The sequence below is a fragment of the Schistosoma mansoni genome, chromosome 5 (genome assembly GCF_000237925.1).
Source record: "Schistosoma mansoni strain Puerto Rico chromosome 5, complete genome".
NCBI classification, from domain to species: Eukaryota; Metazoa; Platyhelminthes; class Trematoda; order Strigeidida; family Schistosomatidae; genus Schistosoma; species Schistosoma mansoni.
Genome location: NC_031499.1, coordinates 8,965,922 through 8,984,508, shown reverse-complemented (window position 1 = coordinate 8,984,508; position 18,587 = coordinate 8,965,922). Strand labels below are relative to the sequence as shown.

At 38.7% G+C, this 18,587-nt stretch overlaps 1 protein-coding gene across 1 annotated transcript in view; it reads left to right on the top strand.

Moving 5' to 3' along the window:
• Nucleotides 1-14,342: 14,342 nt before the first annotated feature.
• Smp_169300 (transcription initiation factor tfiid 55 kD subunit-related) overlaps nucleotides 14,343-18,587 on the top strand; it is a gene marked incomplete at both ends in the record, with an annotated part of 10,771 nt that continues 6,526 nt past the window's right edge. Inside the window, 4 exon segments of the mRNA XM_018797828.1 lie at nucleotides 14,343-14,405; nucleotides 16,044-16,055; nucleotides 16,061-16,304; nucleotides 17,827-17,980. Of these exon segments, the coding sequence (XP_018652831.1) occupies nucleotides 14,343-14,405; nucleotides 16,044-16,055; nucleotides 16,061-16,304; nucleotides 17,827-17,980 (473 nt within the window).

The window sequence follows — 18,587 nt, the reverse complement described above, 5'->3', positions numbered from 1 at the left end:
GAACTTTGAACGCCTTATTCTCTAAGCTAACATACGAGAAAGAGATAAGTAGATGAAACATTCACCTTCAAGCTAATTAGTAGTAGACAATGGATCGAAATAAATACTTGGAGATACTGAACGTTTGAGAAGTGGTAGATTCGTGGTAAATTTACTCGGATTTCGAGCATACGGCCTCAGATTTAAGGTCTTCCGCAATTAGTTTGATTTAAGCAGTCGGTTAGCATTACTTATTGATACAGAAATTCGACTGTGCATGAAGTTGATCGCTATACTATAATATGATTTAAATATTGCCCCCAAATTTTCTGTTACGTTTAACGTTGGAAATCAGCTATTCTCGAAATGTCCTCACATAACCGCACATATACAACCACTAACAAGGAAGTTCCACTCACTGGCTTCTCTCAGCGGGTGTTGTCTACGAAATTGAGGGGACGAAAAGCAAACATCTAGCGTTTTACCCGGATTGATGGATACAGAGGGTTCAACTAGGGGATTTGAAAGACCAAAATTTCAAACCAATGGTCACATAATTACATATAACAATTGTTGTGGAATATTGTGCAACAATTTCGTTGCTTTTGTTGACGTTTTTTGTAGCCAAATGACGTATTATGATTAGCTGATAAGTTTTTAAGACTTCACAGTGTAGTATACTTTTACCTCATGTGTTTCCGATAGATCATATACTCGATTCAGCTATTACTAAATAAATCGGTTCTTTAACTGCCAGATCCAAACAAAAACAAAACATAACTACATCTTTAAACTAGTTAAATTTTTTAATGACTCGTTGATAAAAAAACACTTAAAACTGTAATTTTGAGCGAGTCACAATACTCACCAAACTAACAAGTACCGCAAAACCTGTAAATGCCTCCATTAATGAACTTGCCAGGCTGTTCATATGTTTCAAAGGTTATTGATGGAATAGAAGAAGCTTTCGCTTAAGGAGCTTCCGCATCTAGTAGCATTGAATCACTGTTGCCTCCAGGAAGGGACCAAGGTATATTATCGATAAAAGAAAAAAAGTAAAATTTTGGTAAATCACAGTTTAGTACTGTCCTTAGTCCTTAAGAATATCAGTTTCGGTTTCAGTTTGGGAAGGACGTGAGGCTTGATGGCCTGTTTTAGTCCTGGTAATGATGGTCTCTCAGCTGATCCAACTTTCTTTCGAAAGAGTCGACGGATGGAGCCTCAACCACGTGATGAGGTAATGAATTCCACTCGTTGATGATTCGATGGGAAAGTCGATAGTCAGCTGACAAGTAATCCGTTCTGGGCTTGTGAACTTTTTTGGAGTGTCCTCGTAAATTTTCTGTTTTGAAAGACAAGAAAAATGAGAGCATATCAAGTGTAAATTTATCACTAAGCAATTTGAAAACTGTAATCAAGTCGCCTCTGATTCTTCGACACGACAGCCGGAATAGGTTTAGCTTTATCAGTCTAGTACCATACGGGAGCTTCGCTATTCCGGGAATCAGCTTATTTGCTGTTCTCTGAACCCTTTCCAAGAGTTCACTGTCTTCTTTTAGGCAGGGGCTAGCTGTTTGTATGCAGTACTCAAGTTTAGGACGCACGAAGTTTTGGCTTAAATGACTCCTAGAAAGTCTCTCGGGCTAGCTTAACCGGCAGCGAATTCCAGCATTTGACTACTCTTAATTAGTAGAAGGTACATCTATAGTCCGTTCTGCTGTGATGTGCCTCCAGTTCCTGGGTTTTACCCCTAAGGTTTGTATTGGGACTGAGCCTAAATAAGCATTCAGGGGGATTTCCAAAAGTGTTTAGGATGCTATAAGTCATTAGGTTGCATCTAAAACGCCCATACCTCTAATGGAAAAAGGTTCAGTGAATTGAGCAGCCCTTCAAAACACTTGAATTTAAGTCCGAGAACTGATTTCGTGACTCACCTTTGAATACATTCCAATGCATACCTATCCTTTTGGAGTGGGGGAGGGAACACTATATTTCCATGCTCTAACTGAGGTCTAATAAAACTGTTGAAAGTTAGGTGAAAAGTTCTAACGTCCAACTGTCCAAAAATGCCCTTCAACGTTAACAGTTCAAAGTTTGCTGGAAAAGCATTTTTGTTTCAGTTGGCGTAATACTTCAGATCACAGGGTCCCAACACTCCTAGATCTCTTTCAACGTGGAATACCTCTAAGGGGAGTTGCCTAATTTGTAGGTGTAGTCTGAAACATGTCTCAGATGGACTACTTTACACTTTGAATTGTTGAAGTTAATTCCGTCGACATCAGATCAACTTCGAAGTCGAGTTAGATCCTCCTGAACTGCCAGTTTATCCTCTTGGTTACAAATTTCTCTCCACAGTTTCACATCAGCAGTGGAAAGTAATAAATCTGATAATACCTGCTGTGGGAGATCGTTTAAATAAATTAAGAAGAGAAGGAGTCCTAGTATTGGACTCTGGAGGACAACACTAGGACATTCCATAATCTGAGAGAAGGTGAAGTTAACCCTGGCCTTAAAATGTCAAATTTTTCAGGTATGAAGTGAGTCAATCAACTACAGGTGACTTGATACTTAATCGTTTGAGCTTATTGATAAGACATACATGGTTGACTCCATCAAAAGCTTTTGAGAAGTCAAGGTATATGACGTCAACCTTCACCCTGCGATCAACGATGGTTGTCCATTTGTCTGCCGCAGCCAGTAGATTGGTTGTACATGAGTGACCCTTTCTGAAATCGATTTTTTGGGAGTGAAAAGAAGTTATAGATAATAAATAGTCATGCATACCGTCGTATATCAGGGACTCTTTAATTTTTGAGGGTGTAGAGAGAAATGCTACAGGTCGGTGAATTAAAAGTTAGCTGAGTCGACCTCCTTTGAGAATTAGTGTGATGTGAGCCAGGTTCCAAAGTTCCTGTAATGTGCCTTGGCTAAGAGAGTGTCAAAACATCACACTAAGAGGTGTTACCAACATTGAAGCTGCTTCCCTTAGTATAGCAAATGAACTATATCCGGACCAGAAGAAGTGTCTTTTTAAGGTACTGCAGTTTCCGATACTCCAAGACAAAGCTCAGGTTCACTTCTGACAATCCTGCTGAAGGAAACTCTGGTTTTGACTTGTTGAAGAAAGAATGCATGACGGAATCAGTTTTTCGCATTGCAGATGAATCAGTCGCTTAGCTTTATCTGATCCTGAAGCTTGTCTTCTTTTATTGCCTGTGTGCATAGGTTTCTAACTTGTTTGAATTGCCTGTATGCATTGTTGTTACCAGTTTGTTTGTACTCTGGCTAGTAGCGCCTTTTGCGGCTTAGCAAATGAAGAGTAGAATTCTTGATAACTGTAGGTTGCTGGTAGATTTTGGAGACCGTTTGCCGAACAGACTGCTTTGTAGCACAAAAGACCGTGTGCCGTAAGAAATCCCAATGAACGTCCACATGAAGTTGGACATGAACTTCCCAGTGCACCTGTAGATTGTCTTATAAAGCTGACACATTTAACCGTTTGAAATTCCAGATCCTGTCGTTGGTAGGACGTCTTAGCTCTATGACGGCGTGATCACTTTTACTCAGGGAAAGCGAAATCGAGAAGTTATCATCGTTTGTAAACACGCAGTCCAAGCGTGATGGCCTCTGAGTGTTTCTCCAACGAGTTGCTAACTTGACATTTTCAAAAATCCCAGATTTTCGATGAGGTTGAAGGACCGAGCTGCAGCAGAGTGTTCATCACCAATGTACGCATGTTCAGAGAAGTTGACATTCGGAAGGATGAAATCACCTAGAATCCGGATATGAGTGAATCAGAGACAAGTAGAGTGGGATGAGCCTTCCAGAATATGATAGTCATACTCGATGTCAGTAGAAAGCTTCCTGTAGATGACTCGGGTTAAACACCTCAAGGTGTTAGACAAACCTAGTGATCACCACACAAATCCATCCAGATTGATGAACTTGTAGTTATCATGGAGTCGTGATTGACAATGATCACCACTACGGCAAGATTACGTGCCAGGTAACAGGTTTGCAACCCCCCCCCGTAGGCCAAAAACCAGAAGGCTGCTAATGGTTGCAGTAAGATATATTTGTCGGAGATCTCGTTGTATCGAAAGAATACCGAAATCGTGCCAACGTTTACAAGCGGAACTACCAAGCGTATGCGAGTTCGTGCAAAAGAAAAAAATCATAGCTATAGGGCTGCTCTGCCCCTCATTCATTTTCTTCTGGCATTGCGAAACAAAGACATACAGGGTACTGATAGCTTCTGGTCTGCAATTTGAGAAGATATCCGTGTTTCAGATATTCCTGTCAGGTCAGTATTATTAGCATTGCTGAATTCACTCAGCCCATCCATTTAATTCGACAAACTGGCGGTTTTCATCTTTAGGCGGTTTATGCATTCAACTTGAAACGCGTGAGCTTTTTAGTCTTGTTTATCTGAATGAGCCTTATGTGAGTGGACGGCAACCTACCTACACAGGGTTTCCCGAGTTGGCAGCCTCTATCCTTTCCACGCTTTTTCATGATCTTGACAGTCTACTGGTGGAATATTCAGCTTCGATTTGATTTCGCTTTTGATCCGAGCATGATGCGGCCCATCCAAATGTATATGGATTTCATTTGGCAACCGACGCCTGTTGGCGAGAAATGTTCTGGAGGTTGAAGCCAACTTATGGGATGATCGGAACGTTATCTTCATCAGCCAGGGTCTAGGATCCTCGTCATTCTTGGCTGGTCTCATCACTCGTTGGGCCAATATACTCTTGAGCTTTAACGACTGCTTGATGAATTCCCATCCTCGAATATCAGAGCCTGTGTAGTCAGGGTCCATGTTTTCTAGCACACCTTGCACAATGATATTTCCTCTGCTTATTAGACAGTGACACCCGGTGCGTTTCAACTGTGTTGACGGTAGTTCGATCGCCAACAGAGTTATTGAGGACCACCATCACATTTAGGGATATAGTACTGGGAGCCCCAAGTTTGCTCTAAACCCATATCACAATCTTGAAGGTTATGAGAACTTTAATCGGGATAATCTCACCCACTTTAACTTAGTAGGCAACCTGCTTAATATGTGTCTTATCAACGGTAGGTCGATCTGTAATAAAAAGACGGATTAAGTCCTGTTTGTATCCGTTTATCAACCATCACTTTTAATGATATCTAAAGCATGCACTAACAGTAATATTTCCTGCCTAAGTATATCTCTTGATAACCACTTCTTATATACAAGGAAGAAGCAGAGGACGACTTATATACGCCCGCTGTAGCATAAACTCGCTATTATGTGATATGCCTGAACTAAACAAACTACAGGACTCGGTGTGAATTGTTTAAAGCCTTCGGATTCCATTTCCTTAATGTTTGGCTGTATCTACCGTCAGCTTAACGCATCAATAGGTGAGATCGCAATATTGTTAGAGGCATTCACGCTAGCATCATTACTTCAACTCATAGCCCATCATATTCGTGGTGTCTTTGACATGCCTGAAATTTCTAGGTTTCCAGTCAAGGCTCCAAAACGTTATGGATCATTTATTAAATGTCAAGAGCTTGGATAGTGGATTCAATATGTCATTAACCCTACCAGACATCAAAATATCTTGGAATTAGTCTTTATAGGTGACCTCACCCCAACACTGTGTATATTGCAGACAAAGTTTCCGGATAGAAATCATATTAAGACCGCAACCGGTAGACGTGAAACTTCCACACGTCGTAGAAACTATTACTTAAGAAGCACTGATTGGGAAACCTGCTTTAATGTAAATAATACCGACACTTTAGCCAGTATATTTTTTATCACAACATCTGTAATATCCTCGACAAAATCCCACCTTAGGAATGATGGGGACCTAGGTTTTCTAATGATCTGTATACAACGGTTTGTACACGAATACATCTACGATGACATTGTACCGGATACCACAGCCGTAATAACTTTTCCTCTCTAGTTATGATGACGGAAATATTTGTCCAGGTAGAGAAAATATGTACACGAAAAACAGTTGCACAGGAAAAACGTGCTATCAAACTTAGTAATCACTTCTCTGCACTTATCAGAGCTCTTCGAAATATACGTTCAAAGTAGAAAGGAGGCAACATATTTGTTAAGGACAAACAAGTATACGAAAATCCTAAACTTGTTACGGATCTATTTGGCGGATACTTATGTTCCTCATCAACTAGCGAAAAACCACTAAATGAATCAGAACCGATCCAGCACTTTCCTGTGAATATACCAATGTAGACTTTAATGAAAAGATTATTTCTAGAGCAATTAGCAAACTGAAACAATCCTGCGCCCAAGGACCAGATGATGTCATTGTGCTAAAACATGGACACGATGGTATGTGTGTTTTACTTAGTAAAATGTCTGGTATATCACTATCTACGGCTTTTTGCCCTGCTGCCTGGAAAACTGCACATATCATTCCTAAAATTAGGGCAGGACCTGAAGCAAATGCTGAAAATTAATGGACCACAAATATAACATCGGCGGTATCTAGGGCGATAGAAAAAGTAGTTGAGGCGGCTGTAGTTCAACATCTACTTTCTAATAATCCCATCTCGACCCCCCAGCATGGGTGTCTGACGTCTAAGTCATGCGATATATGCAAAGTAGACTAGCTGAATGATGTAACTCTGGAACGAGACAACGGACTCCCATTCTTAGACCTTAAAAAAGCTTTTGATAAGATTTCTCACAAAAAGCTTCTCGTCAAATTAAAGTCGGGATAATTAACCCACGATATTCATGGTTTGCTTCATTCCCAACAGAACGTGAACAAATGGCAAAGTACAATGACTCTCTAATATCAAAAAGGCCAATCGCTTGTGAAGTTATTCAAGGAAGTGTATTAGGTCCACTCTTGTTTTCCATGTGTGTAAACGACGAGTGTAACTTCATAAAGTTTCGAGATCACACTTATACGCTGATGATCTCAAAATAGTATACAGCTCGAAGTCTAAAACTCTAAGTGAAAGTGTATCCCAGATTAAAAATGACCTCAATAACCCAATTATCTAGAACGAAATTAGCAATTACTATTTACCCTCAACAATTGCGGAATCATGCATTTGGGGAATCATCACCATGAACTGCAACTTTGCTAAAATATAAGTAGAATTCAAACACTCAAATCAGTGCACGATCTAGGTATTAATTACATAGGAAGCCTAAAATTTGAATAACGTACCTCTGTTATAATTTCTCAATCTAGACGGCCAATAGGTTTCATAACAGAGACTAAACCTACCCTTTACAGAATATGTATACGACTCTCCCTTGAATATTGCTCATTTATCTTCTCAAACATGAGTAAGACAGGAGTAGATGTCCAAAGACCCTCCACACTTCGACTGCTAGGATGTAACTCCACTTTCAACTACACAGATGGATGTAAGCACATCTCCTCAGGATCTTTATGGTACCGTCAGCTAAGGAAAATCTAATATTTCTCCACAAAGCAATAAATAGACTCACATTTCTAACCTCCTGTCAACCATGGTCGACTCAAAAACGGAGCACATACAATGCTTCCAGTAGATTACCGAAAACCAATGTGTTGTAAGTTTTCTACAGTGCGGCATAGTTTGTTACGGAATAGATTGCCAATAACGGTCCGTAACTGTGACACCATAACCAAGTTTAAAAATACTAACATGGTTGCTTGACACTGAAGAGCTTCATCGACTGCTCCCTGAACTCCCGCCTACCAATGAGGCGCTTTATTATGGAACGCCTAATATACAGACCGATCATGTATATAAAGGATACCGTTGTCATTAATGTCAATACAACAAATAAGAGGACACATGACATACCCTACCCCCATTATTCATTGATTATTAGTCATGCTATTGTCCTCCTACCCCTCACTATTAGATTCCGAATCCCTCTAATGGTTAAAGTTGCATTATTTCTCCGAAGTGTCATGTTCATTTTTCTACTACAAGTAGACAGATAACTCACTAATCTCATGAATACTGACCAACTATGTCCGATCATAAGAAGCTTATAATGTCCTGGATTCTTGTGAGTCGCTCAATGCTTTGTTTTCTCACTCCGAAAATTTTATATTTCCAAACCCTTGCATATTTTTTTTCTTGCCATCTATCCTGACCATCTCTAAACCACATATAATCTGACCTGTGTTTTATAACTTATACCCTTGGTTATCTCCATAGCAGTGTGATATACTGAGTGGATATCTAAGCCACAATACAGAAGCTTAAACCATCTGATTCGCTTGTAACATGGAACCAGTAGAGACAGTGTATTATAACAAGGAGCTCAAATTTAAGCAATATTATACACACCACAATCGTAAGAGAGCCTAAGGTGTCTAGTTGGGGTCATCTACAGGAAGCCCACTGCCGACATCGAGTATGACAAACGTCTGCTGGAAGGATTAACTCGCTCTACGCGTCTCGGATTCTCTCATATCCTGATTCTAGGGGACTTCAATCTCCCTAGAATCAACTTCGTGGAGCATACATACATTGGAGGTGACAACACTACTGAAGCTCTGTTCTTCAACCTCATCGGCGATCTGGGATTATTTGAAAATGTGAAGTCGGCAACTCGTTGGAGAAACAGTGAGACGCCGTCGCGCTTAGACTGGGTATTCACAAATGAAGAATTCCTAGTTGACGACCTCTCAATCCTGGCTCCCCTGAAGAAAAGTGATCACGCCGTCTTAACATTCAGCTTTGTCAGCAAAACGGAGCTAAGATATCCTACTAGCAACAAGCGCTGGAACTTCAAACGGTTGAATGTGTTAGCTTTACAGGACTATCTACAACAGGTGGATTGGGATGTTCACCCTCAACTTGAAGTGGATGCTCATTGGGATTTCTTACTGCACACGATCTTATGTGCTACTGAGCATTCAGTTCCTCAACTGGTCCCAAAAAGCTACAAACAACCTCCAATCATCAAGAACCGCACTCGTCGTTTGCTAAGCCGCAAAAGGCACTGTTGGGCTGAATATGAACGAAATGACAATAACGACGCATACAGGCAATATAAACGCATAAGGAACATATGCACAAAGGCAATAAGAGAAGACAGGCTTCAGTTCCAGACCAAGCTTATCGATAAATTCGTCTCCAATCCGAAAAGCTTATTCAGTTATGCAGCTTCTCTTCGACAAGGCAAAACTGGAGTTTCTCAACTGCTCGGTCCTAATGGCCCGACCAATAACGACGGTGATGCCGCTAACCTTTTGGCTGAACAATACTCCCGGACATTCCAGCTGACCCATATCAACTATACTGACGAAGGCTTCACCTGCACCTGTACAGGACTTTCCGAAGTGGACCTGAGTGTTGACCTGGTGCTCCGTAAACTGCAGCACCTAAGAAAAGACACTTCTCCTGGTCCGGATATGGTTCATTCCGCTGTATTGAGGGAAGCAGCTTCAATCCTGGCGACACCACTTAGCATGATGTTTGCACACTTGCTAAGCAGAGGGAAACTACCGGAAACTTGGAAGCTGGCCCACATCACACCAATTTTCAAAGAAGGTCGACGCAGTGAACCCTCAAGCTACCGACCAGTGGCCCTTCTCTCCATACCTTCAAAAATTATGGAATCCCTAATATACGACGGTATATTAGAATACTTATCATCCTCAAAGTTCTTCTCACCTCAACAGCATGGTTTCAGAAAAGGTCATTCTTGTATGACCAACCTGCTGACTGCGGTGGATAGATGGCAACCATCCTTGATCAAAAGGGAAAGGTTGACGTCATCTACCTGGACTTCTCAAAAGCTTTTGATAGGGTCAACCATGCATGTCTTATCAAGTAGCTTGGACGATTGGGTATAAAACCCCCTTTGATTGATTGGCTCTCTTCATATTTAGAAAACCGACACTTTAAGGTCAGGGTTAACTTCACTCTCTCTCAGGCTATGGAATGTCCTAGTGGGGTCCCCCAGGGTTCAATACTAGAACCTCTTCTCTTCTTGATTTATATTAACGATCTTCCTCAACAAGTTTCATCTGACTTATTGCATTTTGCTGATGATGTGAAACTTTGGAGAGAGATACGTAATCATAATGATATACTAGTTCTTCAGGAGGATCTGACTCGACTTCAAAGTTGGGCAGACGACAACGGACTTACCTTCAACACCTCAAAGTGCAAAGTAGTCCATCTGAGACATGTTGCAGACTATAGTTATAACTTAGGTAACTGCTCTCTAGAAGTTTCCCAAGTTGAAAAAGATTTAGGAGTGTTGGTACCCTACGACCTGAAATCGTATGCGAACTGTGACAAAAACGCCTCTCAAGCAAACCTTGCACTGGTAAAATTGAAGCGCATTTTTGGCCAATTTGACGGTAGAACCTTCCACATGATCTTCAACAGTTTTATTCGTCCCCATTTAGAGTACGGAAACATAGTATTTCCTCCCTCCATCCAAAAGGATAAGGACACTCTGGAACGTATACAACGTCGAGCCACGAAATCAGTTCGGGGACTCAAATTCAAACCTTATGAAGAGCGCCTCCAATCACTTAACCTTTAACCGTTAGAGTACAGGCGTCTTAGAGGTGATCTTCTTATGACTTATAAAATCCTTAATACTTCTGGTCATCCCCTTAAACATCTTCTTAAGCTTAGTCATAACACTAACCTAAGAGGTAACACCCAGAAACCGGAGACCCTATATAGCAGAACAGACTGCAGACACAACTTCTACTCCGTTAGAGTTGTCAAGTGCTGGAATTCGCTGCCGACTGAGCTAGTCCAAGCGACCTCCCAGGAGTCCTTTAGGAGGAAACTTGACTTATTCGTAAGGACTAAGGATAACATATTATTACGATTTACCAAATTCTTTTTTTTCCCCTATTATCGTTCATATACCTAGGTTTTTGCCTGGAGGTATTGGTGATCCACTGCTACTAGACACGGAAGCCCGTTAAGCGAAAGCTTCTTCTATTCCGTCCTCAACCATTTGAACCATTTTGAACCATTTGAACAACACAAAAGGAGGGGAATGACATCACTGATTAGCGAACATGATGATGGGGAGATAACTTCAATAGACCCATGCCTGTAGGACAGAACATGTTGTTAAATTACGGCTCCTTATGGTCTAGTAGAATGTCACGAACCAATGGTATTGATGATAAATTATTGTGTAAAATAACTCTTTAAATAGTGTTTGTGAAGGTGGATTAGTTACACTTCCTACCGGGCAAACTTATTACAAGGAAGACTAGACAATTCGCTGAAAACCAAGGCTAATCACGATCCTATAGAATCAATAAAAATAGAACGTGAGCTGAAATATAAATTCACTTAGTATTGTTTGTTTGAATCTTCCCATCGATGTGTTTGGACTGCAACTGGTCAGTCTCTAATTGGCATATGTGCATACTGTGCGCATTGCCTCAATGTAGCCTTAATTCACAAGCATGGTAAGCAGAGATGGATAGTGACCAGTTACAGTCCAAACACATAGATGGGAAGATCCAAGCAAACAATACTAAGTGAATTTAAACCTCACCCCATCGCATAAGCAAGTGGCTATCAGGACTCAGTGGCCGAGTGGATAACGCGATGGCGTTTGAAGCGAGGGTACTGGGTTCGAGTCCCAGAGTGAACATCAACTCTGAGATACAGGCACATCCACCGTGAGCTGAAATAGCTTTGAAAAAAATGGAAAAGGCCATTTGTGTATTAGGACACAGTTTTCAGTACTGTATTTTAAAACTGAACATAATCCTATGCTTTCAGCTTCTTTTTGAACCACCTCCATTTATAGGATTCTTTGCCTACTCATGCCTTGTTCACGTTTATTTTCTTCAACCTGTTAGAGTGCTCCTGAGTGAAAAGTATCTTAATGAAAGGGAATCAGAATAAGTGGTCACACCTTAACTATTCCTTCACAAATGAATCAACTTCAACAGGCATGAACATTGTTTGTTTTTATTCTTGTCATCTCTTTTCCTTACCCTCTTTTACAGCCTCTCAATATAAGCTACCAAAAACATATGAAACAGGTGACTTCATCCTGCGCCATCAATAATGCCCCAGTTACCCTACAGGGGTATGAGGTCACGGTTTGTAGAAGCACTCATTCATATGTGAGAAGTGTTGTTCCATATAATTCTATGGTCAACGTACCTTATAAAATATCAACCTGAGTGATCTACTACAGTGAAAAATATATCTTCTGTATCATATGATCTTGATTGCAAACTGATATGCCTCATATAATAGACAGTTATTTGGGAGTAAATTATTATAATTCTTAGTAGTACTGCCGATGTTATTATGTTGCTGAGCCTCAGCATGTTCTCATTAGTGTCGATGCATGTGCGCCAATACTAACGTTGTCAAATTCCCTCTCCTTTTCTTCACTGCACGCCTGTGTTGGCTTACCGTCTAAGGAGTACCTTTTTAAGGTTTGCTGACAATCTTTTCCGCAGACCTGTTGAAAGACAGCTGATGTCGCTCAGCGAACTCTCAGTATTCGTGTTGCACGTACCACATGCCCACCTACTATCTGACGTGCTAAGCCTATTGTGGGCAGTATTTGGAGATCTGTACATGTTTCATGAAACCGACCTTTGCATTTATCGCACTGTATGCCACAGGTGACAGCAAAACGGTATCCGGGTCTCTTGCATGAATTCTTCATGACAATGGTGATGTGAGTAGTTTAATGAATCCTAGTAAACGTCTACGACCGTAAAACAAAAATAGTCCACTCAAAGCGCATAGTCAATGAAAATGGGCGATACAAAAATTAGGATATACATAACTAGCCTTAACTTTAAAAACTGGAAAACCGAATAGTAAGCGAAGGCGGAACCACAGTCAACTATTAATTTGGGTAAAACTCAGGAAAGCAATCTACACAGCGTTAAACTCAGGACAGACTTTTTGGATCAAAGGCGTTATTTTTGTCGCGTAAGGACATGGTGAAAGTTTAGGAAATGTAAATCACGTAAGGACTAAATATCCGCTCGTAAAGAAATCGTTTTTGGAGTGAGTGAAAAACTTGGACTAATATGCATCCGTGTCCAGTAGCAACAGGTCATCAATATCTTTGTAAGAGGCACTAAGTAAGTGAAACATGCATAGTTTGATTTGAATAAAAAATGTTGTTTCAGCGAAGAGTCGTCTTTTCGGCAAAGTAATTTTCAAAGCTGTACAATCGCAAGTATGTATACTTATTTTTCAAGATGATAATAATTACAATAATACTGATAATGGACTGTTAGACATGATGACAGTGAGGAGGAATAAACAAAGGTATTAAAAAATTCTTTTTGAAACTAGAAAAACTTAATGATCGTTTGATTGTTAATGGCCTAAATATTCATCAAAAGGTAGATAGGGAAATTATGATTGGGAAAGGATGGGTGAGCGTGATAAGATAAAATGTTGAAATTGAGATTAAATGTAATCAAGAGTATCGTAGAAACACAAATAAAGGAGTTGGAGGTAGAAGATTTAAAGGAAATGTGGAAGGGGCATTAGATTGCTATAAAGATGATGTGTTGAGATATCATCATCTCGGGTACAATCAGGAGTGAAGCAGAAGAATTAGAATTAATATATTAAGAAATCTCATGAAGTACACTTAAAACCATGTGAAGAGTTACGGTTAAAAAGAAGTCCATTTAGTCAGGACAGTTAATGTACCACATAGAAAAAGCTCAAACTCTCATGAAGTAACCACTGTTTCAAAAGAATCCACCTATGAAATGAGAGACATCAGGGACGACTCACGGTAACGTTTGATACTTCATTTTCAGCTCTAGAAACCGGCATGTGACTAAAAGATATTTGATTTCCTGGAATTTACTCAGCGGTTTTTCTGGAAAAACCATTTAGGTTTATATTCTGTCGAATTCTATTCAGGATCCTAAAGCTTATAAACAAAGTAACTTGTAAAGATGCGGTATACATTTGGGGTTTAACGACGCCTTGAACTATAACACGTTTAGAACCCAGTGAAGTCATAAATAAGGGGTGAGTTAGTTCGAAAATATATGTGGAAGGTTGTCGACATGTTTTGAAGTGTCTGGTCTAAGCTGGTTAGTAGCTCCAATAATTAAGTAACATGGCGTATACAATGGTGATCAGGTTCGAACACTTGACCGAGTGTTCTCAGTCAGGGTATGTCCAGTAAAACTAATAAGGGCGGCACTAATGTCGGAGACCCACTGAAATACTTATTTTTGTGGTTTATTTTCCTTTATTGCATCATAACAAGCTGGCGTCACAGATATTGGATATTGGATGTGGAGAGCGCTGAATAATATTCTGGCTACATCTCAAGGATGAATGCAAAACTGCCTTTGGATTCCAACTATGATTTGGAGCAACAGTTCATCCTTCGGATGACAGACACAGTTGCTGCTCAAAATCTGGCAGCTGATATCGATGCTGGCATACCTTTCAAGGTATGTTGAAAGATTGATTACTATAATAAGTTTAAAAATTGTTTTGAAAAATCTTATCCACAAGCGTTTGAATATATCTGTGGATGGTTATTAATAGCCATTAGCTTCGAATTTATTAACTATTCGTTTGATTAATATACCTGTATATTATGGCGATGTGAGTGATTTACCGTGAACAACAACCAAAATAGTTCCATTACATACTTTGTGTCTTATTTGTTTTATATTTTATGCTTTAGTTTTGTATTAAATCGTTCAAAAGTAGTTGTCTACGTCGTTTTGTGTTTTCAACAGAGAAGTCCTTATTATCTATGACAACACTATTTTTAAAGAAGTGGTCATCGGAAGGTTCACTGGACAGTCCGTTTATGGGATCAAACCCTAAACGTTTATTGTCGGCTCTGAAGTATTTAGTTGCCTCTTCGCCTATAGTTTAAATGGGGAACTTCTCTAACCCATCTAATTTTTTTGCTTCTAGTTAAACTAAGCCTTGTGATCCCATGAAAATGTTGACTAATAATAATCTAAAAGTAGGTAAATAGTTTATGTAGTTCCAAAATAGTATCACCCATTGTTTCGTTGTTTTACGTAAATTTCGAAAAGGCAGCACCGATCTGGTAGTTATACCTAAATAACATGAGGAAGTCTTGAAACTAGTGATACTTTACTATTTTCATTTTCGGTATAAACGAGAGTTCCTCAGATCTATCACATAATACTAGTGCACTGCTTACCACTTTATTCCTTGTTAATCTTCGGTAGTAGAGCATAATTGTTGAGAGTAGAGGATGTATAATGCTTGTGCCTAGTTATCTTAAGAACATTCCCGGCACATAACAAACTACTGAGTAAACACTATTCAGGTTAGCAGTAAACATTTAAAGGACAATAGTACATCTCCTGGTAAGTTCGCAAACCTGTATCAACAACAGCATTAACTAAGCCGAGCCGTTTTTTTTCTCTGTTAACACGTATTTCTTTTCATTCATTTGGGCAATTTACTTACGAAAAGTGGGCGCACTTTTGTGCATTGCTTTTTTTTTAATGAGTTACAGTGGTCGGCCTTGTGCTGAAAGTGTTGATTGTTAACACAATTAGCTTATACTTACCACATACTGATTATAAGGCCAACGTTGGAGATGGTTATTCTATTATTATATGCAGAAAACCTGTTTGTACTGAAGTTAACTGAACTTGTGTTAAAACGTCTATTGTTTTCATTTATACTGGTAGATTTATCTGACATGGATTAGAACCAGTTGCATTGTTGCAAATACATTCAATCTTTATTACTCTTTAGATATTGAGCTTCAAAAATATCTTATACTCTTCTAGTATGCAATTTCATCATTTCTCAAATCATATTGTGTTTATTTTACTGCCATTGATAATGCTATCACTTCTGCTATCCTGGGATTTGTGTTGATAATCTCATCTCGTGCAAATATAATCTAGCAACTTGACCTGATGTACATAAATCTTTGTTTGTACATTACTTATAACTGTATAACTGACTGAAGTTGGATCAATGCAATTTTGTATCGTGCTTTTAATTGTTACTATTTACTCAACAGGTTTGATCTTTTTTATTATTTTCAATAAGTCACAAGTAAATATATTCTTTAAATTTTTCACAGGAAAATTTTACCGTAGAATTCAAGCCTGATATGCGACATACAATTGTTCGGTATAATGGTCAAGTTTACCAAGGTCAGATTATGGATCTCCCATGCATAATAGAATCGTTGAAGACTACAGATAAAAAGAATTTCTACAAAACAGCCAATATCTGTCAAATGATGATCTGTACCCAAGGTGATGAAACTGGTCCACTACGTGGGACTGCTGCATATTTAAGACAATCGTCCTGGGTTCACGCAATAAAACGTTTGATATCAGGTAAGTATTTTAATACCTGGACATATAATTGGTGTCTTATTAGTGAATCAATTTGTACTTATCCGTATTGTAGATAAATTTAAATACTCATTTCTGTTTAGTTTGTTGTACATCCACTCTGTTGATGGTTAGTTCATTGGAGTTAGTTTTCTTTTCATAAAGAGTTTTTTTATTTGAATAGACATTCAGTGTTTTTCTTCTTTTAAAGTAATTTTCATAAAATTCCCTTATGGGCTTACGTTGTTAGGTATGAGTTGGAAAGTTCAAATTACTAAGCGTCAGTGTTATTTGTTTTAATGAGGTCAATATATATTTGCACTACGTTTAGCGTTTTTTTGGAAGACGTTATTCATTCGAAGAATCATTTTAATATACCGAAGAAGTTACTGTTAGCAGGCCATAGACTGATCATGATTTGGCTTAACGTTCTGGGAAAACAGACTTACACTACTGGTTGAAAATCTGTCTTTATTTTCCGATGGACATGTATTTATATTTACAAATGAGTTGTGCATGTAGATTCAATTCGGTTAGCCAATAAAAGCTTCCTACTCTTGGTTTTTCACTTATGTAGCTGATTAAGTTCACATGTAGTAAGCGTATATATCCGGGATCTGCTATTTGTTAGTTAAATAACATGCAGCGAAATTGGTCGCAGTTGTATTCATTTTAAATTGGGTGTCGTTTTTAAATCTTTTATCCTTCACTCTCACTTGTTTCTTAAAGAAAAATGTATTCCTCCTGTTTCAGTCTCCAACATAGATGAACTTAATTCCTATCCTTTCCTTCTACAGCATAGAAGTAGGTTGAAAGGAAACTAAGGGTGGCCAAATCAAGACATAGCATTCGTCTATGAAGTCATCGATTGTTATTCTGATCCATGGTTTTGGTTTCAGAATACGTGGCTAGAGTGTATACGATAACAGCGTTCACTGATTAGAGACATCGAGTGGGATTCCTAAAATCTATCACAATAACGTGTATGCCTTCACTCTTTATCCTCGTTTAAATTTTTAGCCCCAGTATTCCTGCATGCATATCTTTCCACTTCGTTTCTTTAAACCATACTCTCAATGCTTGGTCGTCTTCCTCATTATGATTACTACTATTTCGACTCATGTGCTGTTCATTTTGTGATATGTGATATGACAAATTAGGCTAACGCATACTTGTTCAAAGTTCTACATTGTTTGTTGTTCATAACTAATGTTTTCTTGTCTTGCTAATTTTACTTCTCGTCGTATTGGTGTAAGGTATAATACCTTGTGCCAATACACAATCTTTCCAGGCCCTATATTGATGATGACTGACTGTTGGACTAACATTTGAGTAGTTCTTCTTGATATGTTTAATACAATCTGTTAATTGTAATCCTACTCTTATAAATCATTGTCCTTTATATATTTTCAATGCTCAAATGTGTTTCTCTCTATTCCCCCATCTCGGTTCCCTTATTTTACTAATTCCGCCGCAATATACTCCATGTCATCTCATGTTTTGTTTACTAGTCATGAAAATCGAGAATTTCAATTTCTTCATGGGATAACACCACCATTAAAAAATGTCTTACATCGTCGATTTCGTAAAACGCGTAGAAAACGTTTTGTTGATATGCCTAAAATTGAGAAAGAAGTCAAACAATTATTGCGTGCTGATTTACAAGCTGTTAATGTAAAGTAAGATGTTTATCGTCTATATATTCTATTCTGTTCTATTTTTTATATTTTCTTTGTGTCATGTCAGTGTATATGATACTAGTCTAAGTGGGGATAAATGAAGTTCTACTTATCTCCATTATATAAAATAAATTGACTATGGCTGACAGTGGAATATAGGACGTGTGTTTCATCTTAATTGGAACTCATCGGCTGAATGTACTTGCATCCCAATGTTCACATTCACGTTGATACTACATCCCGGTATCTTTTTCTTTAAACACCTAATGCGTTATTATCTACTGAGCTGCTGAGTCCAGATAGTGATAAATGTGTCCAACGTGTATGACGTTTACATCATTATCAATATAAATTTGAAGTATTCTATTCTTGTTATTCGGGATAGGATTTCAATCAGTTTTTGTTCATGTGTAGTCATTCTGTGTGGATTATTCTAGCGTAACTATTTGGTTATAATTTTTACAGAACCGATAGAAATGATAATTAACAGTGAATAATTCAAATCTATACTTAATTTTTATTTAAACACATAAATATTGGTACAAAGGGGCACCAGATATATATGCGCCACACAAATCTCATTTGATTTGTGTGAGGGGTGATACTA